At 42.5% G+C, this 25,605-nt stretch overlaps 1 protein-coding gene across 3 annotated transcripts in view; it reads left to right on the plus strand.

Moving 5' to 3' along the window:
* Tmem87b (transmembrane protein 87B) overlaps nt 1-25,605 on the plus strand; it is a 45,147-nt gene that overhangs the window by 12,024 nt on the left and 7,518 nt on the right. For 2 of the 3 annotated variants that reach the window (XM_048352350.1, XM_048352348.1), the window contains exons 5-15: nt 1,498-1,548; nt 4,020-4,110; nt 5,845-5,906; nt 6,567-6,750; nt 10,371-10,470; nt 13,331-13,424; nt 15,144-15,215; nt 19,603-19,711; nt 19,794-19,852; nt 21,044-21,147; nt 22,703-22,776. In XM_048352350.1, the coding sequence (XP_048208307.1) occupies nt 1,498-1,548; nt 4,020-4,110; nt 5,845-5,906; nt 6,567-6,750; nt 10,371-10,470; nt 13,331-13,424; nt 15,144-15,215; nt 19,603-19,711; nt 19,794-19,852; nt 21,044-21,147; nt 22,703-22,776 (1,000 nt within the window). Of the gene's footprint in view, nt 1-1,497; nt 1,549-4,019; nt 4,111-5,844; nt 5,907-6,566; nt 6,751-10,370; nt 10,471-13,330; nt 13,425-15,143; nt 15,216-17,029; nt 17,102-19,602; nt 19,712-19,793; nt 19,853-21,043; nt 21,148-22,702; nt 22,777-25,605 lie in introns of all 3 variants that reach the window. The other variant, XM_048352349.1, reaches the window with a different exon arrangement.

Below are 25,605 nucleotides of genomic sequence, written 5' to 3' on the forward strand. Positions count from 1 at the left end.
TTACATAAGGTCCTTACTTCTCAGCAGCAGTTAACACCCTGAACATTCTCTGAAAATGCATGTTAGGTTAGAAATGTTATATGCAGTCAGCCCTGGTAGTGAAGTTGGTTGTTTTTTTTTTTGTTGTCGGTTTTTTTGTCGGGGCTTGAACTCTGGGTCTGCACACTGCCCCTGTGCTCTTCAGCTCAAGGCTAGTGCTTTATCACTTGAACCACAGCGCCATTTCTGGTTTCCTGGTGGCTAATTGGAGATAAGAATCTCCTGCTGAACTGGCTTTGAACCGTGATCCTCTGATCTCAGCCTCCTGAGTAGCTAGGATTACAGGCATGAGCATCAGCGCCTGGCTGTAGGGAAGTTATGGTCATTAACTTACACTTGTTCTTCTGGACATTCCAAAATGATTTTTTTTTTTAAATTTGCTAGTCCTGTGGCTTGCACTCTGGGTGTGGGTGCTGTCCTTGAGCTTTTGTACTCAAGGCTAGCACTCTACTGCTTGAGCCATGGCTCTGTTTCTGGCTTTTTGGTGGTTAATTGGAGATAAGAGTCTCACAGACTTTCCTGTGGGAAAATCTGGGTTGGCTTTGAACCACAATCCTCAGATCTCAGCCTCCATAGTATCTAGGATTACAGATGTGAACCACTGCTGCCTGGCTTCCAATATGATTTGTATAGAAGTATAAGTACTGTCCCTCAGCTTTTTCCCTCAAGGCTAGTGCTCTACCACTTTGAGCCGCAGCACCACTCTCTTTTTTTGGTGGTTAATTGGAGATAAGAACACTACATATAAGTATATACCTTGGTGAGTTTTCAGTAACTCAGGACACCTCTGTTGACCCAGATCGAGTACAAAACATTTTAACAACTAGAGCCCTTTTTGATTTCTAACACTTTCAGCTCAACAGTAACATTGTCTAATAGTAATCACACTGTTAGGAAGTAATTGGGTTTTATTTGTTTATTTTTTGTTGTTGCCAGCCCTGGGTCTTGAACTCAGGCCTGGACACCATCCCTGAGCTTCTTTTTGCTCAAGGCTAGCACTCTACCACTTGAGCCACAGCACCACTTCTGGCCTTTTTCTATATATGTGGTGCTGAGGAATCAAACCCAGGGCTTCATGTATATGAGGCGAGCACTTTACCACTAGGTCATATTCCCAGCCCTGCTTCTTTATGCTCAAGGCTAGCGTTCTACCACTTGAATCACAGCATTTTCTGAGTAGTTTATCGGAGATGAGAGTTTCACGGACTTTGCTGCCTAGGCTGGCTTTGAACTGTGATTCTCAGGTCTCAGCCTTCTGAGTAGCTAGGGTTACAGGCATGCGCCACCAGCACCTGTTCAGGAAGTCATTTGTATAAAGTAGAATTTTCTTACTCTTGATCAGAGTACAAGGATGGTTGTATTCTGATTTTTATAACTTTCAAATCTTTAGTTTGTAAGTGTATTCTTATTAAAACTATTTCCCCCATTGAAATAAGCAATATAACTTTTTTTTTCCAGAATAAAGAACTAATGAGTGTCAGAAATGTTTCAAACCAGGAAGGATCAATGGTAAGCTATTTTATTTGTATTTAAATTAAATGTGAGTTTTAGTAAGATTAAACAATAAATTGGTGGGCTGGGAATGTGACTTAGTGGTAGAGTGTTTACTTAGCATGGATGAAGCCCTGGGTTTGATTCCTCAGCACCACATAAACAGAAAAGGCTGGAAGTGGCACTGTAGCTCAAGTGGCAGAGTGCTGGCCTTGGGCAAAAAGGAGCCAGGGACAGTGCTCAGGCCCTGAGTTCAAGCCCCAGGACTGGCAAAAAAAAAATGGTGAACAGATACTTGGATAATGATAGGGCTATTAAGCATACTATTTAAAATATTATGCCTTCTTATAGAGTCTATATAATATTGTTTTATTAGTGTTAAGGTACAGAGGGGTTACCATTTCATAAGTCGGGTAATGAGTACATATCTTTTTTTGGACAATTCCACTCCTTCTTTTGCTTTCTCCCAGTTTCCCCTTTCCATCCCTGTCCATAAGTTACATAGTTCATTTTCTACATGGTGTATACTGGTATACTGAATAGCATTATTGCAGCCTTTCTTTCCTTGAAAAAAAAAATTCCAGTTCTCTGTGCAAGACATCATACCAGGGGGCTGGGGATATGGCCTAGTGGCAAGAGAGCTTGCCTCGTATACATGAGGCCCTGGGTTCGATTCCCCAGCACCACATATACAGAAATCGGCCAGAAGTGGCGCTGTGGCTCAAGTGGCAGAGTGCTAGCCTTGAGCAAAAAGAAGCCAGGGACAGTGCCCAGGCCCTGAGTCCAAGGCCCAGGACTGGCCAAAAAAAAAAGACATCATACCAATGGGCAGCTATTATCATTAAGGATATAAGGATAGAGCCAGTGAATGTAACACAATGGAAGAGGGAGTATGTGCTATTCTGAGAGATTACTGAAAGTCAGAAGATTGAGGTAGGAGGTCAGAAGGGTTAGGCATTATGTCTACCAGTTTAAAGCCTGCAATCAGATTTAGGAGACCTTGATGTTTGCTTTTTCTTTTCTTTTTTTGGTTGGTCATGGGGCTTGCACTTGGCCTGGTGAGCTAGTGCTCTACCACTTTGAGCCACAGCGCCACTCTCAGTTTTTTTGGTGGTTAATTGGAGATAAGGGTCTCAGACTTTCCTGCTTGGGCTGGCTTTATTTTATTTTGTTTATTTTATTTTAGAGATAGGGTCTTGCTATGTTGCTCAGCCTAGCCTTGAACTTAAGATCCTCCTGCCTAGCCTCCTCTAAGTAGCTATTCCCAGGCTCGTGCATTTCTGACAATTTTATCAAATTTCCCCCTTCCTCAGCTCAATTTGGTCCCCCTTTTTTGGCTAGTACTGGGGCTTGAACTCAGGGATTAGGCACTATCCCTGAGTTTTTCTTTTATGCTCAAGGCTAGCATTCTACTGCTTGAGCCACAGTTCCACTTTCAGCTTTCTGTGGTTACTTGGAAATAAGAGTCTCATGGACTTTTCTTCTGCCTGGGCTGGCTTTGAACTGTGATCTTAGCCTCCTGAGTGGCTAGGATCATAGGCGTGCATCATCAACACCCAGCCCTCAGCTCAATTTTTAGAAAACATTTAAATAAAATGGAATGTTTTATATTGTTAGGATAAGATATAGGAATCGTGATAATATAGTAAACAAAACATATAATAGTAACATAGGGAGAAGTGGAGGTGTGTAAGAGGTGAGGAACACAAAGAGTGAGAACCTTTTTCCTCTGCCCCTTTGAATTTGGTAGGATGAAAGCAGTGTCTGTCCTTCCATTGCCCACCCTTCCTTTTGTCTGTTTTTACTGTTTGTGTTTTTTGTAAGTAACCCAAAGGTGGGCGCCAGTGGCTCACTCCTGTAATCCTAGCTACTCGAGAGGCTGAGGTCTGAGGATCACAGTTCAAAGCCAGCCTAGGCAGGCAAGTCTGTGCCATTCTTATCTCTATTTACCCACCAAAAAGCCAGAAGTGGAGCTGCAGCTCAAATGGTAAGAGTCGAGGCCTGGAGCAAAAGAAGTGTAGGGACACTGCCCACACCTGGAGATCAAACCCCAGGACTGACACACACACACATATACAAAAAAAAAAAAAAAAAAAAAACCAGGGCTGGGAATATGGCCTAGTGGCAAGAGTGCTTGCCTCATATACATGAGGCCCTGGGTTCGATTCCTCAGCACCACATATACAGAAAATGGCCAGAAGGAGCGCTGTGGCTCAAGTGGCAGAGTGCTAGCCTTGAGCAAAAAGAAGCTAGGGACAGTGCTCAGGCCCTGAGTTCAAGCCCAGGACTGGCCAAAAAAAAAAAAAAACAATTACTAAAAATTGCTCTAAAATATGGTGAGCAGGATTGGAAGTGTGACTCAAGTAGTAAAATGCTTGCCTATCAAGCACAAGACTGAGTTTACACCTCAGTACTGCCTCAGAAGAATGTGTGACTAGATCTTATATAGCAGTTTATTTAAAATAACAGGATTTTCCCCCTCGTTTTAGGATGTTATAGCCAAGACACAGAGGGATGGCTTTCATATCTTTATTGTTTCTATTAAAACGGACCAAACAACTGCCAGCTGGAATCTGAATGGTATGGCTAAACTGCATGCATGTTGCTTATAGTCTGCATTTTCTGTGTTCTGTGTTTTTTATCATTGATCTGAATTCTTTATCATCTGTTAAAAGCACGTCTTAAAAAAATGATTTCTGTTGTACATTTATTTTGAGGACTTAAAGCTTTATGCTTACCTAAATGCTCATATTTCTTTCTTTCTTTTGCCAAACCTGGGGCGGGAACTCAGGGCCTGGATGTTTTGCTCAAGGCCAGCGTTCTACCATTTAAGCCACAGCTCCACTTCCAGCTTTTTTGGGGTAGTTTAGTGGAGATAAGAGTCTGACAGCCAGGCATCTTGTGGTAGAACATAAAAATTCTCATTTTGCTAACATGTAGAAATGGGTAGGCCACGTCTTACTTGTATGTGAAGTAGATTATCTTCTTGGTCCTCAGGGGATTTAGAAGTTTGTTATTTGAAAGTATGTGTTTGTAGCCTCGGAGTCAAGTAGCATGTCTCTCAGCTGTGGCTTCCGGTCTGTGCAGCTCTGTCGCTGTGCCTCATTAAGCCTTAGTTCCATAGTGTCTACAAGAGCAGCTCCATAAGCACTTTTAAAGAGTGGAATGCTTACATAGATTCCAGAATGGCTTTGGCTGATGTTTTTCAGAGTAGGTGTCCGCTGGGCCAACAGAAGCTGTAAACAATCTGTGACCATTCTGGCTATTTGCCTTATTGCTCCGATTCAGCCGCTGTGGCCATAGAAGTAAAAACGATGCTTTGCCTTTGAGGACGAGCTTAGGCCTCTTAGGGGACTCCGGGGCAGAAATTAGTGGGGTAAACAGCCATTGCTACAGAGGAGGCCTGGAGCCAGTGTGCTGCGGGGCTCACAAAGGGAAGTTGCTGGTGCTGGCTGCTCAGGAGTATGAAGTAAGCCTTCAGCAGAGTCCTTGCCATCACCCTGTTGGTTACCTAGCTGTCTTAGACTGTTGTGAGCTGCCATTCCTGACTACATAATGCTGTGTAATGAAGAACTCACATGTGTTTCCTCACTGTTCTGGTGGGTGTACTGCGTCATAGAGGTGCCATGTCTGTTTCTCTATGCTTACTTTGCAGAAGGCTGGAAGAGCGAAACGGGACACGTGCTGGGTCCTAATGGTGGGAAGTGAAAGAGCTCAAAACAGCCTAATCTGATTTTGTCTAACCCTCTAGTGAGGCATTAGCACATTTATGGGGGGCTCCCCAAAAGGCCTAACTTCTTTTTTGTGGTGCTAAGGATCAAACTTAGGGCGTCTCGTATACTAGACAAGTGCTCTGCTACAGAGCACTTTTCCCCCAAATACCAGCAGGCAATTTTAAGTTCCCACTAGTTAGTAAGGAGCTGTTATTAGCAAGCCTTGCTTCTCCTGCACTGTGTTTGCCTTCTGATACAAATTTCAAACCATATGCTTGTGCTTTATACCTGTCCCGTGTCATTTATGAAGATAAGGTCCTCCGAGAGATCAGGGAGTCAGTAAGGTGACCATTCTGAGGTCTATCCTGGTAATCAGCAGTACTTTGCATTTGTATTAGACACAGTTTTTCATAGCAGCATGTGTAAAAGTGAAGGTATCTTGGTAAGCTGTGTGCAGGTAAAAATTCAGTATTTAGTGGCACAGTTTGTATCAGTGAAGCTTTTTGGAAAATAAGCTTATACTTAAAGACTTAGGAAGAACTAATTATTAATTCTTAATTCGCTGTGTTTCTTCTCTGTTCCTTACTGTTGATGTCACTAGTTTCTCTTTCTATGATGGGACCGCATGGATATATCTCTGCATCAGATTGGCCTCTAATGATTGTGAGTATGTTTTATACTTTCCCCTTTTTTAAAATAATGAACTTTGTGCACTAAATAGGAAATTTAAAAATTGTGAAGAGCTGGGTGTTAGGAAAATGGAGTAGAAAGGAAAAGGCCGGACTCAGTATCAACAGAGTAGGACTGTTTATTGAGGCACAGCAGCAAGGTGTGGCCACTTTCCCATGGGACTGGAGGTTGTCCAAGGAGGTGGGGCTGGAGTTAGGTTTTTATGGGGTCTGAGCAAGGAAACTGGCTATCGAAAAAGCTGCTAGGTCTGGGGGGGGGGGGGGCAGGGACATTCAGTTAGGCCCACAGTGGAATGCTGACAGCCAGGCTTGGGTCAGATTGCCCTGCCTGTATGTCAAGCACTTCCACTTGCCCATACCTGGGGTTTTGCCTGACTTTGTATGCACCTAGGATAATAGGGTGGGGTCAATCCTTCATACTCCATCTTTAGATGCATGAGAAGATTGGGCCAAGAGGGGAGAGTCAGTCCTTCACTGGGTAGTACTAATCCCTCCACATCTCATGCTTTGATACCCTCTGTATCTGGTTCTAGAGTGACTGGGAAATGAAGGACTGGATACTTACATGTAGAAATGCCAACTTTTTCAAATGATCAGAAGATTTAACTGACTAGAATTGTTTCTCTTCCTACAGTTTTACATGGTGATGTGTATTGTTTATATATTATATGGTGTGCTCTGGTTGACGTGGTCTGCCTGTTACTGGAAAGATATATTAAGGATCCAGTTTTGGATTGCAGCAGTTATTTTCCTAGGAATGCTTGAAAAAGCAATTTTTTATACAGAATACCAAAACATCAACAGCACTGGATTGTCAAGTAAGTTTTGTCTCCAAAATGTTCAATTAGATGTAATAGTCTAAGAAGAAAGTATCACAATAGGACCCATTGCGACTAGCAAATGTTTCTTCATTTTCTGTTTTCCTTCTTATAATGTACCCTTCACTTTTCTTCCCAGAAAAAAAAAAAATTGCCTTCTCTAAGGTTCAGAAACAAAAAGTTCTGGATAGGGATACTTCTGGTATGGCCAGTCCCTTGAACAGGTCTCCTTTCTTCTTCCAATCTTATTTCCTTTCCCCCTTCTTTGCTAAAATAGAGAAGGAAGATGATTTAGCCCCAGAAAGTAAAATCAGTAGCACCCAGGTGGAGTATTCCTAGTCTTCATGTGCTCTCGAGCCTCCTTGTAGTCCTGTAAGAACTTGGTGTGTCCAGAAGATGCACCCCCACTGGTCATGCAGGGAGGACTACAGAGCTGTGCTCCACACATCTACTAGACGGTAGATTGCAAAAGGCCAGAGAACCAGAGGCTCATTTCTACCACTGAAGGGGGTAGATTTAAAGAGTTGGATATGCTTCAGAATATACCCAAGGGGCCAGTTGCAAATGATCTTAGTACAAGGTAGGGTTATGTCCATCATCACAGAAAGTTCTTTTGGATTTCACTGGTCTGGAGCAGTGGTTCTTTGTCCCTGATTGCATGCATATTAGCATTCCTTGAAGAATTTTAACACATGCCAGGTTCTGGTGGGTCATACCTGTAAATCCTAGTTGCTCAGGAGGCCAATATCAGAGGATTGAGGTTCAAAGCTAGCCCAAGCAGGAAAGTCCATGAGACTCCTTAGCTCCAGTTAGCTTAAAAAAAAAAAAGCCAATAATGAAGCTGTGACTCAGAGTGGTATAGCACTAGCCTTGAGCAAAAAAGCTTAGGGACAGAACCTGCACCAAAAAACAAACAAAACAAAAACACTTTTTTTCTTTATTGTCAAAGTAAAGTAAAGAGGGGTTACAGTTTCATATGTAAGGTAGTGAGTACATTTCTTATCCAACTTGTTACCTTCTCCAAAAAAACTTATAACACATTATTATTGTCAGAGATTCAGACTAGGACTTGCCTAGCAATTGGGCCAGATTAGAAGTGTCCCAAGTAATTTTAATGTGCATCTAAAGTTGAGAACTGTTGGGTTAGAAAGAATTATGGGGTTTTTCTCACAGATTTTAGACCCTGTTGCCATTTTCTTCTTGTGAGCCTGCTGGTTTTTTCATTTCTTATGTGCCTATATGTGTGGAGAACTTTCTCTTCAATGTTGTAGATGATGCGAAACTGTCAGGAGTTAAAGATACATAATTGCCTAGACAAGAATCATTTTAAAAAACAGAATTTTCTAACCTGAAGATACATAGTGGGTTACAGAGAGATTGGTGAAATTTGGGGGGGGGTTGGGAATCATGATCTTGAATTTAGGGTTGAAATGCAAATTGCAGGAATACTAATGGTAAAGTTTGAGAAAGGATTCAAAGGTAGAAGCTGACGGCAGAAAAACTCAACCTAGGTGATAATAGGATGTTTGCCTCCAGTGGCTCCTGAAATCTTAAATTACCGAAGGAGCAGTCGTTGGGGTTAGGCTGTACCAGAAAGATGACACGCGTGTTACTTCAGCAGAGGTACGTGCATTCAAGACCCAGGAGCTCGTGGAGGGACTTAAGAACATAGTGCCTTCTTCATCTTACATTCTGCACTCCTTGGGAGAACTCACCTTTGATTTCCTCCTAAACTCTTATCCGAGATAACAGATCCATATATCTACAATCACCTGCATTTTCCAACTGCTTCCTCAGTGAGGCACGTGGAGTGTATTCTTTCTTCCCTGTTGCTCGACCTACCCTAAACCGTCTGCTCTCAGATATTCCTGTCGCGGGGTAGCCCTGCCACTAAACTTTCTTGCTACCTTCTTTCCGTCCCCTTTGTCATTTGTCAGACTTAGGGTTTCTTGCAGACAAGACCTGAAAAGCACATGAAATGAAAGCAGTAGGTAAATTCACAGCTTTTTTTTTTTTAAGTAAAGATGATAGTAAAGTTTAGTAGAAGAGGAAACATAACAGAAAACGAGCCTGTAGCATAGACATGCCGTGGAGACGCTAGCACTTCAGCCACAGCTGGTTTTGATCCAGTGTCTATCTCCTGTTTCTCTCCATCACTGCTAGTGCTCTGAAGATCTCTGGCCTGGGTTTTTGAAATCACTTCCAAGGCCTTTTCCCCACTCTTAGTCTTATTTTCTCTAAGCCATTTTAGGTAGGACCGTCTTAGAAAACGTCAGCCGTTTTATTCCAGCAACCTTTTTCTATAAAGGTCATATAATAAATACTTTTTACTTTGAAAGCCATGTGTTATCTGTTGTAACTAACTACTCAGCTTTGCATTGTGGTATAAAAGCAGCCACAGACAATGGGTAAACAAATAGGCATGTTTAGGTTTCAATAAACTTTATTTATAAAATAGATACAGGGCCAGAATTAGTTCCTGGGCAGTAGTTTACTAATCCCTCTCTTATTCTTTTGTTTAGTATTACATCAGAACAGCCCCCACATTCCCTACCTCTTGTCTTGACACCTGACATCACTCTTTACTGCAGATATAACAAACCGCATGGCTTACGATGTATGTACTTGTGCTGAAGTAAGCCTTTCTCCGTGTTCTTGCACGGGCCGCCATTGCATTTGCTTTGCCCTTTTCTTTCCCCAAATAGTTAGCTTCAGTTTGGCCTTCAGTCCTGACTTCTGTGTCACTTTCAGTAAGTTTTTCACGACTAGCTTTTTCCTTTCCATTGTGGATTCAGGTAGTCTTCCTCCTAGTCCTGGGATTACTTTATGACACCCCTCTCTTAACCACACTAAATTCTTACTTGGCCTAACCAGAGTACAAGACCCACACAGAGCGGGATCAAAGTGTCTCTTTTACTTTTATAACTACATGACAGGAACATAGCAAATTTTTTTTGTTTGTTTATACCTAAGGCCTCACCCAAGCTAGGTAAGCTCCTTACCACAGATGTGTGCATTTTATTTTTATTTTTTATTTTTTGCCAGTCCTGAGGCTTGGACTCGGCCCGAGCACCATCCCTGACGTCTTTTCACTCAAGGCTAGCACTCTGCCACTTACTTGAGCCACAGCGCCACTTCTGGTTTTTCCTATATATGTGGTGCTGAGGAATCAAACCCAGGGCTTCATGCATGTGAGGCAAGCACTCTACCGCTAGGCCACGTTCCCAGCCCGAATGTGTGCATTTTAAATGAATAGGTAGCAGAGGCTTCCAGAGAAAGGAGACCTGCAGAGGACGTGAGGGCTTTCAAATGAACAGAGCAAGAAGAGGGATGCAGTTCTGCTTGCCACGAAGGCGAAGGATAAAAACAAAGGTGCTCAGGGCTGCAGGTTTTAAGTTGTTAGGACAAAGCTTTCCCTAGCACACCTGGTCAAATTTGGAGTAAATTCTTCAAGGAGCATGAGTTTAATGAGGTTTTAAACATCAATTGGATTTGATGACTTTTAAATCTAATATAGCAGCCAACGTTCTGGGCTCAGAATGTAGTCGTACGTAATTCACATGGGTTGGAAGATCTCCATATGTGCACACGGTAAATGATCTTCTTTTTCTCCCCCTCAGCCCAAGGTTTACTGATATTTGCGGAGTTGATATCGGCAGTTAAAAGGACACTGGCGCGTCTCCTTGTGATCATTGTGAGCTTGGGTTATGGAATTGTGAAGTAAGTATTGGTGCGTTGGAAAGATAACCACGTCTCCTCTGGTTTAGTGATCCAGTAGGTCTGCATTATGACTTCCATGAAATTTGAAAATTCTTAATGTCATAATACAAATGCCTAATAGGTTTTAATATTTTACATTATCTTAAATACTTTGAATTTGAGTTTTAATCACTTTATAGTTAGATAAAGTCAACTTTAAGAACAATGGAAAAGGGCTGGGGATATAGCCTAGTGGCAAGAGTGCCTGCCTCGGATACACGAGGCCCTAGGTTCGATTCCCCAGCACCACATATACAGAAAACGGCCAGAAGCGGCGCTGTGGCTCAAGTGGCGGAGTGCTAGCCTTGAGCGGGAAGAAGCCAGGGACAGTGCTTAGGCCTGGAGTCCAAGGCCCAGGACTGGCCAAAAAAAAAAGAACAATGGAAAAATCTAAAATGATTCTTGAAGTTCAAACCATTTTTGGTTTTTAGACAGAACAGCTGAATATTTTTAATTGCAATGAGCGTTATGGTGAGTGATTAAATACCCTATCAGCAAGGTTTCCCACTAACACCTGCTTGTGACTCACTGGACACGAAGGTGTGACAACTTGTGGTCCTTATCCTCTTTGTTCTTTTCAGACCACTCTCCTTCTTCACTAGAAACTTGTAATTTGGGCTGGGAATATGGCCTAGTGTTAGAGTGCTTGCCTCATATACATGAAGCCCTGGGTTCGATTCCTCAGCACCACATATATTTAAAAAAAAAAAAAAGGCCAGAGGTGGCGCTGTGGCTCAAGTGGCAGAGTGCTAGCCTTGAGCAAAAAGAAGCCTGGGACAGTGCTCAGGCCCTGAGTCCAAGGCCCAGGACTGGCAAAAACAAACCTGTGGTTTCCAGCCCCGGAAACCTGCAGACACGATGGCTCTGAGGCATTGCAATCATCCACATTCCCCACTGGAGCGTCCTGTCGCCGTCTCTGTCCTCAGCACTCTGTGGGTCTGTGTGGCTGGTCCCATCTCCCTTCCCCACCTCCCCTGCCTGCACCCTTCACCTCTCAGCTCCTGACGCACAGTTGTGTGCTTTCATAATTGCAGCGTTAGATCATCTGCTTTCATCTATCCTCCTCTGTTTCCTGTTTCTTTTCCCTGCTAGGTCAACCTCAGTTGTTTATCACCCCGGCGTGGCCTCTAGTGTTTGTCAAGAAGACCACCAAGTAGTCTGGCATAGTGCTTAAACAGAAAATTTAAAAAGGTTAAAAGCTAATCATATACACTCAGTCTTGATAAGTCAGCTTTTTATCCACCTTGGGCTTACCTGTGGAAGGAGAGTTTGCCTGGGAACCCTGCCCCACACTGCCTGGCCTCTCTCAAAATCCATGGCCTTGATCTTCGGGTGGATCTTGGATCTTTGGGCTGCTCCCCTGGCATCCCTTGCCAGTGTATTTTCTCACTCTTCCATACTCCAGAGGGCTTTAGTTTACCACTTCTCACCAAACTTCCCTTCCTACTCACACAGCAGCTGGTTTGGAACCAGTTGCAGGAAGCTTCTGCAACAGGAGTTTTACTTTCTGGTGGCCATTCTGCCAGCCTGCTGCTCTTTCTATTGTCTATAGGAGCAGAGCCCTCCCTGAGCTTCATACATCCCTTTCTCCATGCCTGCCTCATTTCTCTTCCCCCGTGCAGCATTCCTGTTCTTGCTCTACTTCAGTGAGCTCCGTCGAGACTGCTTTGGCAGGTCACCATGCCCTCCCCTCTCCTGGTTGTGTGGCCCTGAGTGCCCTGTTGGCAGCTCCCGTCATGGCACCTGGCTTTGCTTGTTGCCGGTTCACTTCACATTATGCTCTCACACCCCTGGCTGCTCCTTCCCAGTCTCTGCTAGGCCCTCTTTATCTTCTGAGCCCCAAGCTTGGAGCGCCACTGCCTGAAGCCTCAGACTTCCACATTGTGATTTGCACTCCAGGGCCTTATCATCTTTATTTGTCTACACCCCCTGCCCCTGACCTTCTCAGTTTCCTGGTGTGCATTTTGTTGAATTCTCCTCTGCAAATACCATACTTTAGTTAATACATTTGTGTACATTTGCATATACAAACGCATATTTTAAGAGCCAGAAATGTGGTCTGGTGCCGGTGGCTCACACCTGTAATCCTAGTTACTCAGGAAGCTGAGATCTGAGGATCACAGTTTGAAACCAGCACAGGCAAGAAAGTCCATGAGACTCTTATCTCCAATTAACTACCAAAAAAGCCAGAAGTGGTCCTGTGGCTCAAATGGTAGAGGGCTATCTTTGAGCACAAATGCTCAGGGACAGCACCCAGAATCTGAGTTCAAGACCCAGGACTGGCACACACACACAAAAAAAAAGTAAAAAGTGTTATTTTAGGCTGGGTGTAGTATTTCATGCCTATCATCCCAGCTACTCAGGAGGTAGAGATCAGGAGTATCAAGATTCAAGGCCTGAGGAAAAGTTTTATGACGCCTGGACTGAATCCAGAACGGCTGGGGCGTAGCTCAGGTGACAGTGATAGGAGTGCCTGCCTCGCAAGCACAGAGGCCCAACTCCAAGCTCCAGTTCTGCCAAAAATAAGATAAACAAATCCTACTTGTCGTGTTCATTATATGGCCTGAGCTTCAGTCAAGACCTTTGTGGTCTCAGATATTTTTCTTCCCAGGCGTCTGTATAGGTTTGGGTCCTAGTGGAAGACCTGGTGCTCCCGGGCCTGTTTGCTGACTCCTGTGGAGAACCCCAGAGGCATGAGTGCGCTGCTTTGATTCCACAGTGCCTTCTTTGGCTTGGGAGATGTTGCCTTTTTTTTTTTTTTTTTTTTTTGCTTATTAGTGGATCACGCTTTATCTTGTCCATTTGCTTTGATTCTCCCCAGGCCACGTTTAGGAACCGTCATGCACCGAGTGATTGGACTGGGACTGCTTTACTTGATCTTTGCAGCTATCGAAGGTGTAATGAGAGTCGTTGGGGTAAAAACCATATTAACTCCTCTACCATCCCTTTTTGTTACTGGTGTGAAAGTGGTTTTACTTTAATAGCTCTTAGAATGATACTTTAAAGATAAAAATTTAGGGGAAAAAACCTGATATGAGCCTTATTCTATGATGTTTCTTTTTTTATGTACTTCCTGAAGGAAAAGGCTAGACAGAGTATTCCTAAAATGAAATGACTGATTGTTAAGGATATACTAATATTGTCCCAGGATTAGCTCCATTCAGAAATGTGTATATTACTCTTTGTAAAGAATGTTGCCTCTGTCCTTACGGTCTATGCATTCCTTTCTTAATCCTGGATTTAAAAGCATAAACAGAAAGTTTAAAAAGGTTAAAAGCTAATCATATCCTTCAGGCATATAATGATTACATTTGACCACTCTGGCTTCTTGTGTACTTGCTATTTGGGGAGTTCTGAAGACTACTATTAGAGGACTCAGCAAGTAGCATTCAGGTGCAGAAGATCTGGTCATATGAGTAGCAGCGTTTTACTCTCTAGAGACGCGCTAATAGTTATTGTTAATGAAGACTCCTAGATTCCTAGCTTTAGATTTTCTTAATAAGTGGCTGAGGATGGAAAGATTAAGAAGCTTTCTATAGCTGGGGATGGTAGTATACATCTATCTGTAATCCCAGCTCTTCGGAGGTGTTAGGCGGAGGTAGGAGGATCAAAATCCTAGGCAGCATGGGTAAAAGAAACACAAGAACCTATTGAAAAACAAACTAAGAAAGCAAAAACAATTGGGGTCATGGCTCATTTGGTAGTGTTTCCCTGGTAAGTGTTAGGCCTTGAGTTCAGTTTAAAAAAAAAAACAACCCAAACCTATTGTATGTTGATTCAAAGATCCTTGTCATTTTACCAAAAAAACTTTTGGATTAGATGTATAAGTAAGATGGCTAATCTGTGTGCTACCATATGATTTTATTTCACATTCCTTCATCTGACCCTTAAAGCAGGACATTTATTTAGTAATGCTGAAAATCAAACCTCTTTCAATTGTCCTTGATACTTTCTTCATTGTGTGTATTGTGAACCTGGTCTTTTAATCTTTGAGCATATTTATTTTTACCTTTATAAAATGAAGAACCAAACACACACACACACACACACACACACACACACACACACACACACACATATTTCCTAAGAAATCTTTGTTGGAAAGAAAATGGAAAGGATAAATGCCCCCATATAAATGTAGCACACACATTATGAATGTTTTAAATATCACTGTCAGAGTAAATACCTAATTTATAGTTTCTATCCTTCCAGAGAGCCTCCTTCCCTTATTTTGCTTTTTTGCTTTGTTTTTAGTGTGTATGTCTTCACAGTCAGTCCAGGGGAGGCCAGGAGTCCCTTTAAGTACTAGCCTTGGCTTTAGGTGTGGTATGAAGAGGGATGAGATTGAAAGGTTGGCCCAAGTGAGATGAGAGGCATAATGCTTTTTATTGGACAATCTACAATAGTTTTACACTGTGATATACGTAGTAGTTTAGCTTAACATTAAGTTGGAGCAAGTTAAACATTTCCTGTTGCAAAAACAGTGAAATTGTGTGTTCTAAACAAATCTCTTAAGAAATGAAATCTTAAAAAGTAATGAAATAAGCTAAATTGTTTTTCTTCGTGAGATCATAATTGCTATGCTGTAATTGAACTTACAAATTCAGATTTTTTCCCCCAATTTTATTTTTCAGGGTTCTAAACACTTAGCTGTTGTTTTGGGAGACATTATTTTAGCAGTTATTGACTCCGTTTTTGTATGGTTCATATCCTTTACTCTGTCCTTCAAAAATAGTTATTTGTGGGCTGGGAATATGGCCTAGTGGCAAGAGTGTTTGCCTCGTATATATGAAGCCCTGGGTTCGATTCCCCAGCACCACATATATAGAAAATGGCCAGAAGTGGTGCTGTGACTCAAGTGGCAGAGTGCTAGCCTTGAGCAAAAAAAAAAAGAAGCCACGGACAGTGCTCAGGCCCTGAGTCCAAGGCCCAGGACTAGCCAAAAATACATATATTTAGTTATTTGTATCATGAAAATCGGATTCTTTTAAATTTATAATAATGATAGAATGAAATATAGAATGGTGATGTGTAAGTAGAGGGAAGAGAGACAATAATTCTGACATAAAAATCAAGAAAGATTTCACAGAGGTAGCAACATTTAAATTGAGATAGGTAGGGGGTGGGAATATGGCCTAGTGGCAAGAGTGCTTGCCTCGTATACATGAAACCCTGGGTTCAATTCCCCAGCACCACATATATAGAAAAGGCCAGAAGTGGCGCTGTGGCTCAAGTGGCAGAGTGCTAGCCTTGAGCAAAAAGAAGCCAGGGACAGTGCTCAGGCCCTGAGTCAAAAAAAAAAAAAAAAAATGAGACAGGTAGGACAAATAGGAGTTTACTAAGGAGATAATTGGGAGAAAGGCATTCTGTGAAGATTTGAGGGGAAAGAGAGTTGGAAGCATGAAACTCTAGATGGGTGGTGACAGAATTCCCAGACAGCTTTGCAGGTGGGAGAATCATGGTATGTGAGGGCCACAGGGAAAGCAAAATAACACGCTTAGGGGTTTCAAGTCCCCGCTCAATGGAGAGCATAGAAAAGAAATGAGGCTTCAGGTGAGTAGCATGTTAGGAGAAGATGACTTGAAAAAGAGATTAGAGGCAAGAAGTCTAGTAAGGACTCATCTGCACTGGTCTAAAAAAGAGGGAGGGGTCAGAGATGGTGTAGGGGAAATGAGGAACGTGTAATTGCTAGACTTGTTGGAAATGGCACCTCCGTTGGGATTTCGAGGAGCAGCTCTGCCATTCTTCAGCCATGGATTTGGAGGAGAGGCTAGAATGGACCAGATTTGGACACCCTAGGGCACTTTTGTGAAAAGGGGCGTTGGAGATGAAAGCCTTGGTTTGCAAGAGGATTGGAAGGGTTGATGAAGGTCGGGAGGGAGGTTGTCACTGAAATGACTGGAGAACACGTAGACGAGGCCAGAGTGGGGCCTGGTGGGGAGAAAAGCCAGCCTGGGAGGAGCAGCTGCTTAAGGGAGCTGGACGAGCCAGAAACTGCCCAAGTGGCAGAGAAGGGGTGGGGAGATGGAGAGAGGGCGGCCAGCCGTGGCCAGTGCTCAGAAAGGTGGTCCTGCCTCAGGCCAGAGGGGGCGGGGAGGCAGGGGCAGAGCAGCTCTGTGGAGGCGGGGTGGCCCAGGCATGCTGGCAGGAGGTGGAGTGGGGGAGGGCAACTAGGGCCTCCAGGGACCTCCAGGGGCCTCAATGACTCATTGACTCATGGGTGGCACTAGTGAAAACGGAGAAATCACAGAGCGAGCAAGTGTAACTTGGTTAGAACAGAATGCAGGTTATGGACGTTCCAGAACATGATTTCATAATGACCCCACCTTCTCTGACTTTGATGAACTTGGTATTTAAGTATAGCCATTCCTGTAAAAATAACTCTACAGCATTAGAAAAAAAAAAAAACTCGCCTGGAACATTCAGAAGCTACAGTGTTTGTCCTGTGCCCCTCCCTTCCTGCTTATTTGTTGGTTTCTGTCCTTTTTTCTTTTTAATTTGTCTTGCTGTTTTGCTGCAGGCGAATGACTCTGACCTTGTTCTCCTGGCCAGCCTCCCCCTGTCTCTCCTTGACTCTGGCTTGTGCTGGTGGATATCCTTTCCTACTGCAGCAGTTCCCGCCACTCTGCTCACCTCAGCCCTGGGATAAAGCCAAGCTTTCCTCATGCTTTCCGAGGGGGGGCGGGGCGCGGAATGACCTAAACACCACCTAACTTTGTACGTGTTTCACAAGCAAAAGCTTAAGCAGTTTCCAAGGTGCTTTTGATGTTTTTATTTCTTAAAACAAATATTTTTTGGCCAGACATAGTGATTAATGCCTGTAATTCCAGCACTTGGGGAAGCTGAAGCAGGAGGACTGGGTTACTAGGAAGACCTTTACAAGAAACGAGACAAAACAACCACGAGGAAAGAGCCAGGCATGAGTGGTTCACACCTCTAAGTCCTAGCTACTCAGGACACTTAGAGCCAAGGCCGGCAGATTGAAGTCAGCTAGGGAAGAAATTCCGTGAGACTCTTATCTCCAATTGGCAACCAAAAAAAGCTGGAAATAGAGATATGGCTCAAATGGTGGAGCAAAAAAAAGCTCAGGGATAGTGCCCAGGGCCCTGAGTTCATGCCCCAGTACTTGCACACACACAAACAAATTTGAATGCTAAGTTCCAATAGTAGCCTTAATTGGTTGGGTTAAATTACTTTAGAAATGGACTTCCTTTGTTACTTAATGGTCTTTAGAAAGACTGAAACGCAGTTTTGGTGTAGTTTTAGTATGGAAATGAAGATTGGTTTTTTGTGTGGGTTTTCTTTTTATTATGTATGTGCCACTCTTTACTGTGTACTACTAGTAGGTTTTGAACTCAGTGCCTGGGCACCACCCGTTAGCTTTTTTCTCAAGGCTGGTGCTCTACCACTTGAGCCACAGTTCCACTTCCAACTGTTTGGTGGTCAATGAGAAATAAGAGGATTTTCCTGGCTGGCTTCAAACCATGATCTTCAAGTCTAGCCTCCTAGGTAGCAAGGCTTACGGCTGCAAGTCACCAGTGCCCAGCCAGAAATAGTCTTACGATGAATGTGGTATTTAGAATTTAAAGTGGACATAAATAGGCCCCTTGGATTCTTCTGCTCAGCTCTGCTGTTGTGAGTGTCTGCTTCCTAAGCAGATCCCGCTAGCCTGCTTCAGAAGAGGAGTTGCATGGAAGGACAGCCATCTATCGCCCTGACCCCTGCTTCACAGCTTAGCTGAGGACACGCTTCACACAAAGCCTCTCTGCTTCCTCATCGTGGCCATGTTGACTTTCACCTGAGCCCCATGCTCCCAGAAAACAGGGATGGGAGTGCTAGTCCCCTTCACCACCCTGCCCCCACTTGAGTTTTGAGAAATGCCTTTCCTCACAAGATGTGGGTCAGACTCCAAGATAGTCCCTGGCTTACCTCTGCCAAGGCCAGACCCTCAGGCCCGCAGAATCCCCCTCGTTCTCGCTCATAAGTGAGTAATTGAACTCCGCATCTCCACTGCACAGTCTGGACAAGAGCTGACCACCAAACTTCAGTCCTTCTCCTTCCCAAAGCCCTGAGCTGTGGCCTTCCCTGTGGGCCTCTCGTGGGAGCCCCAGATCTCAAGGAAGGACCCGATGGTGTCCAGTCATGCCCCCCACTCCCCGGTCCTGCTGCTGCTCGCCTCCTCTGTTGTTCTCTCTGCTGACTTTTGAGACTTGAAGATCTTACAGCTCTAGTGTTGCTCTATTGCAGGAATCTTCTCCCCACTACAACAGTCTTCCTAATAAAGTCTCTCCCCAGCTTAGGTTTAGGTTTGTTTTATTTGACATGTTTCAGTTTTTTATATAAAGTGGAATTAATAGATAAAGTGACTTTTAATTATATAACCATTTATAAAATAACACAAGAATAGCCTAAAAGAAAGAGAGGAAGACAGAAATAAGAAAAAGAGAGGAGAGAGAAGGAAAAAAGGAAGTAAGGAAAGTAGCAAAGCACTAGAAGCGCGGGGCAGAGGCCTGTGGCCCTGCGACCCAAGAGGAGGGGCTGAGTGGAGGAGCTCAGCTTTGAGGACGCGATCTGGGCCCTGGGCTGCAGGAGCTCGCCTTCCAAGGAACCCTCTACAGGTCTTCTTGTTTACATTGCTTTCCCTTGAACTTTGTCCATTTATTTCAGGAAAAAAAATGAATTATAAAGCAAATTCTGTGTCATGTGAGTATCATGGTTATGCAGTATTAGAATAACATTTTGTGTTTTTATTAGCTTAAAATTTAAGGAGGTAGGGGCTGGGAATGTGGCCTAGTGGTAGAGTGCTTGTCTAGCATGCATGAAGCATGGGGTTCGATTCCTCAGCACCACATATATAGAAAATGGCCAGAAGTGGCGCTGTGGCTCAAGTGGCAGAGTGCTAGCCTTGAGCAAAAAAGCAGCCAGGGACAGTGCTCAGGCCCTGAGTCCAAGCCCCAGGACTGGCAAAAAAAATAATAAAATTTAAGGAGGTATAGTTGTGATTAATAACTCTGGAAATATATTAGGAGACCTTTTCTGTTTTTATAAACTGTTCATTATCATTGAAAATGTTTTTCCTTAACACTTTTTCACATTTTCATAAGTTTGGCACAGACTATGAAGACTCTCAGGCTAAGAAAGAACACAGTGAAGTTTTCATTGTATAGACACTTTACTAATACACTTATATTTGCTGTGCTTGGTAAGATATTTCCTTTTCTTAATCTAACAATTATTTTAGTGTTGCATGTTCTTTTAAAGGTAATTCTGTATGTGTGTTTCAGCCTCTATAGTATTTATGGTGTGGACAACTAAGACGTTTAGAATTGCAAAATGCCAGTCTGTAAGTAAAGCTTCCTATTCAAACACTTGTCATTTTTAATTACACCATTTCATTTTGTGGAATTTTCTATTTAATGCAATTTTAGTAGAAATTCTCCCTTTTCTTTGAATTAGTTTGTATAGAGTAATCAAACCTTGTTTCTTTTAAATGCATCTGAAAAAGGTCATACTAAATCTCCATCTCCTACCATGCCTTTTTCCTCAACCTGTTTTCTTACATTTTGAAAAGGAATTCTCTTCTTCCACAGTTTAAGAGGGAGTGGAAGGGGTAATAGCTCAGAGGCAGAGCACCTGCCTAGCATCCCTGGTATTTGGTCTGCAGCCTGCTGAAGGAGAGGAGGAGAAGAGCTTTCCCCTACCCCCCACTAGAGGGTTAGGTGATTTTTCTTTTTCCTCCCTCCTTTAAATATTTTTTTTCTTTCCTTGCCAGAGATAGGACCAGAACCTTTGCTCATGCTAAGCAAAACTCTACCAAACAGGACTAACCCTTTACAAAGTCTGCCACGTCTCCGATGGCAAGTGACCCCAGTTCTCCAGGAGGGAGAGCAAACATTCTGGAACTTAGAACAGGAAAATCCTCTCCTGGAGTTCCTTGAGAAGTCAGATTGTCACTGGTTCTACACATGTAATCACAGTCCTGAGCTGCGCCTGTGTTTAGAACAGTTGAGTGAAAAAGGAGGCTGAGCCTTCTGGAATTTCTTTCCTCCCCTTTTCTTATGTTTGTATTCTCAACTTGAAATTCTAAGTATATCTTTTAAAAGTTTCCTAAGTCTTTCTATTAGTTTCTTGTAAAGGTTTTACCTTTATATCTTCAAGATAGTGTGCAGCAATCTGAAAACAAAGACACTTTAAGAGTGATGTAGCTAGCTTTCTATAGGCTTCCTGAATGAATGCTGAATGGTCTTCACCTGGGATGAATTGGGAGGAGCATTCAAGTCTTTCAGGAGAGCATTCTGGCTTGGAATCACTTGTCAAAATTTCTTCCTGAAGTGTAGGTGCTTTGAACGTAACCCTAAAATCTTATGGAAGAGAATGTATATGATATAAACAGATCTTTTAAAATATTTTGAGTAATTCAGACTTCTTTATTTGGTTAGGAAATGTCATTAGTGTTCGGCATTATTTACTGTTTGAATAGGAAATCAGTATGTCTGCCTGAAAATTAACTTTTCATGTTTAATTTATCCTTTAGGATTGGATGGAGCTCTGGGTTGATGATGCATTTTGGAGCTTCCTTTTTTCACTTATACTTATTGTAATAATGTTTTTGTGGAGGCCATCAGCAAATAATCAAAGGTATTTAATTAACATTGGGAATTGAAGTTGGCAGGCATTTGTTGACCACTTTCTATGGTGTCTAAAACACCTTCATAGAAACTGCTAGGAAGTATTTTTACCTTTAAGCAGTATGTAGGCAAGTAAAAAGTCAAAACAAAAGCAAGGCAAGAGGTAAGAGGTGCATAAAGCAGTTTGGGGAAGGTGGGAAAGGGATCAAGACTAGGTCAAGTCTTTAAGACAGGAGTAGGAGTAGAATAAGATCAGGCTGTGAAAGAATGCATGTTCTGGGGTTAGTGAGAAAGTATAACACAGTATACTCCGCAGGCCACTTTGGTTAACATCCTTTATCCAAAATGCTTGGCATAGAAATGCTTTCTGCTGGGAATTGTTTAGATTTTGCACTTTACTGGTTAAGCATCCCTAATCCAAAAATCTGAAATCCAAAATGCAAGACCTTATTAAAAAACTAAGACAAAAGGGTTGTGGAGCAAGTACAATGCACTGAGTTCAAACTTCAGTATCTCCAAAATAAGAAAAGTAAATGGAGTAGACTCTTCCTGGCACTGCAATATTTTTTTTCTGTTCTGCCGGTAGCTGCTTTTTAAACTCAGATCCTCATGTTTGAGTGGCTTGCTTGCTCAGCTGTCATTCAGCCTCTGAGGGGGCTCTGCCCTCAGCCCAGCTTTCTGCTAGTTACTGTGATGATGGCTCTCAGGCTTTTCTGACCGGCCTGGCTTAGCCTGAGATCCTCTAGATCTCATCCTCCTGAATAGCTAGGATTACAGTGTGAGCCAGTGCCACTCAGTGTACTGCAGGGCTTCTAAAGGCTGTACAGCACTACCTAAGAGGAGTGTGCCTATTGTTGTAAATGGACATCTGTCTTGGCTTGTAAAGCAAAGACACTCATAAAATTAACAGATAATTAAAAATCACAATTCAAAGCCAGCCAGGGCAGGAAGGCCTGTATGAGACTTCTATCTCCAGTTAACCACCAAAAACCAGAAATGGCATTGTGGCTCAAAGTGGTAGAGCACTAGCCTTGAGCAAGAAGAACTCGGGGACAGTGCCCAGGCTCTTGAGTTCAAAGCCAATGACTGACAAAAAAATATGAATAGATATTCAAAAAGACCTTTAATAGAGGTTATGTCTACTAACACTCAGAGAGGAAGGTGTGGGAATCTTATCACCTAGCAGAAGTAGCTCCATTAGTGGGTTTTATTTTCACCAATCAGATTAACACCTGTGAGAGGGAAAGCTAAAACATGGTGGGCAGTGTCTTGGAGGAAGAAGTCCAGGAGGAAGTTCCTTGCTGAAGGCTGTATATCGCAGACTTGTTTCTTAGACAGGTTTTAACTGGTTTTGCTATTAGCAGCAGGGTTTCAGAGCATCTGTTTCCTTCATAGTAATTGTAGCTAACTTGAGAGTAACATGTATTTTATTACTTTAATTTATAAAGAAACATTTAAAAATGTAGATCTTTAAAACATAGATAACGACTATCTTAGATACCGACTGAAAGCTGGGGAGGGGTGTTCACTCACACTAAGTGAGCCTACTCCTTGTTTTTGTATAGATATGCCTTCATGCCCTTAATAGATGATTCTGATGATGAAGTTGAAGAATTCATGGTAACATCTGAAAATTTAAGTGAGTGGTATTTTTTAATTAAGTATTGTACATACTGTAATTGCAAAATTGCATGTTTATCTATGATACATGGTCACATATGTCATTTGAAGTCTTTTCAAAAATATTTAAAGGGGCTGGGAATGTGGCTTAGCAATAGAGTGCTTGCCTAGCATGCGTGAAGCCCTGGGTTTGATTCCTCAGCACCACCTACACAAAAAAGGCTGGAAGAGGCTCTGTGGCTCAGGAGGTAGAATGCTAGCCTTGAGTAAAAAGAGGCCAGGGACAGTGCTCAGGCCCTGAGTTCAAGCCCCAGAACTGGCAAAAAAAAAAAAATATATATATATATATATATGTATACTTAAAGATTTTTTAACCTATAGAAACATTTATTATGGTAGATACTAATAACAAGACCAGTTAATGGTTAACATTTTGAGATGACACTGTAGCTTGAGCCCTGGTTACTCGTTTGCTCTTGGAGTACCAATGCAGATACCTGCTCTTCCACAGCTTGGCCTGAGTTGTGCTGAGTTTAGAGCCTGGAATGTTCATCTTCCTAGTGGTGATTGCTGGGTTTCTTCTTGGTCTTTGAATTGTTTTTATGCTTCCCTGGTCATTCCCAGAGCATTTCTAATTGTAGTGATGTTGCTGTTTTTATTTTCAATCTTCGTTGTTGCTGCTGGTACTGGTGTTTGAGCTCGGGGCTTCATGCCAGCACTTTACCACTGAGCCCTGCTCAACTTTTCGCTAGTGATTGTAGGGACAGAGTCTCCCAGATTTTTCTTCCTGACCCAGCTTGGAACTTCTACCTTTTGGATCTCAGTCTTCTGAGTTGCTAGGATGTATTCTTTTTCATTCTTTTAACTTCTGTTTCACATTTTCTCATTTTTGTTAATGTTACTGTAATAGTCTAAGTAAGCAATTGTTAAGGCAACATCAGTATGTAACTTTGATTTTGAGGGTATTTTTTTCTTTTTTTTTTATTTGATTTTTGTTTATTTGTTTTGTTTTTGTTGCCAGTCCTGGGGTGTGGACTCAGGGCCTGAGCACTGTCCCTGGCTTCTTTTTGCTCAAGGCTAGCACTCTACCACTTGAGCCACAGCGCCACTTCCGGCTTATTTCTATATATGTGATGCTGAGGAATCAAACCCAGGGCTTCATGTATAAGAGGCGAGCACTCTACCACTAGGCCATATTCCCAGCCCGAGGGTATTTTTTTCTGTTACATTTTGCCTTTTACTTTGGCTTCTCTTTGTTATATATTATTTTTCATAATTTGTATACGAGGCAAGCACTCTTGCCACTAGGCCATATCCCCAGCCCAAATTTTTTTTTTTTTTTTTTGCCAGTCCTGGGACTTGGACTCAGGGTCTGAGCACTGTCCCTGGCTTCTTTCTGCCCAAGGCTAGCACTCTGCCACTTGAGCCACAGTACCACTTCTGGCTTTTTCTATATCTGTGGTGCTGAGGAATTGAACCCAGGGCTTCATGTATACAAGGCAAGCGCTCTGCCACTAAGCCATATTCCCAGCCCTTCATAATTTGTTTTGGTACTGTCACTTATCTAAAATACCATGAACTTGTGTTTAGGCCTACCCATGCAGCAAAAATGGTTGTGTAGTCAATCCTTTCTTTTAACCTTTTTTCATCTGAGTCTCACCTGCAAGTTGTTTTTTTTGTTTTGTTTTGTTTTGTTTTTTGGTAGTCCTACAGCATGGACTCAGGTCCTGAGCACTGTCCCTGGCCTCTTTTTGCTCAAGGATAGCACTCTGCCACTTGAGCCACAGCGCCACTTCTGGCCGTTTTCCATCTATATGGTGCTGAGGAGTCGAACCCAGGGCTTCATGCATGCTGGGCAAGCACTCTACCACTAAGCCACATCCTCAGCCCCCTGCAATTATGTTTTTCTGACCTTATTTAAAAAAAGAAATCTGGAAAGCTTATTCATAATTATTAAAATGGACTATATTAAAGTTCTGGCTTCCAGTAATAATGGGGTGAATTGTATTGTATAGACTTTCTTTGTGTTGGTAGTATAAACAAGATATTGAAAAAATGAAAAAAATAAACCACCATTTGAAGCATATAAAATTAGCATATAAATATGTAAATTTGTATACACATATATATTCACGTTAACTTTTTTTTTTGGCCAGTCCTGGGGCTTGGACTCAGGGCCTGAGCCCTGTCCCTGGCTTCTTTTTTCCTCAAGGCTAGCACTCTGCCACTTGAGCCACAGCGCCACTTCTGGCCGTTTTCTGTATATGTGGTGCTGGGGAATCGAACCCAGGGCCTCATGTACACAAGGCAAGCACTCTAGCCACTAGGCCACATCCCCAGCCCTCACGTTAACTTTTTTAAAAGGGAGATTAAAGTATTTAAATAAAAGGAAATAAATTATGGAGTTAAATGTTGAAACAAAATAGAAAAGTAGAGAAATGAATATAGAGTCAAAAGCAGTTCTTTACAGGATTAGTAAGAATACATTTGCTACTACATAGCCTAAGCGAGAAATAAAAACAATACAAGTACCAAAAGACAGATTTCTAATATTGGAAGTAATGGGACAATACTACAGTGTAAAGGGGCATGTAAGGTGATATCATGAACAAGTTGGTTAGTAAATTGCAATTGGATGTAGTAGACAAGGAGACACATACTTCCCATTCATAAGGGCAGTACCTCTTAGATGCCAAAATCTCATAAAGACATTACAAGAATAGACTGATGTCATTAATGAATGGAAGCATAGAAATCCTTTTAATATATTAGAAAATAAGACAGCAAAATATGGAAGGACTATCATCATCAAGAGGAATTTATCCCAAGGCCACAAACCTGTTATAAC

The sequence above is a fragment of the Perognathus longimembris genome, chromosome 8 (genome assembly GCF_023159225.1).
Source record: "Perognathus longimembris pacificus isolate PPM17 chromosome 8, ASM2315922v1, whole genome shotgun sequence".
Lineage (NCBI taxonomy): Eukaryota > Metazoa > Chordata > Mammalia > Rodentia > Heteromyidae > Perognathus > Perognathus longimembris.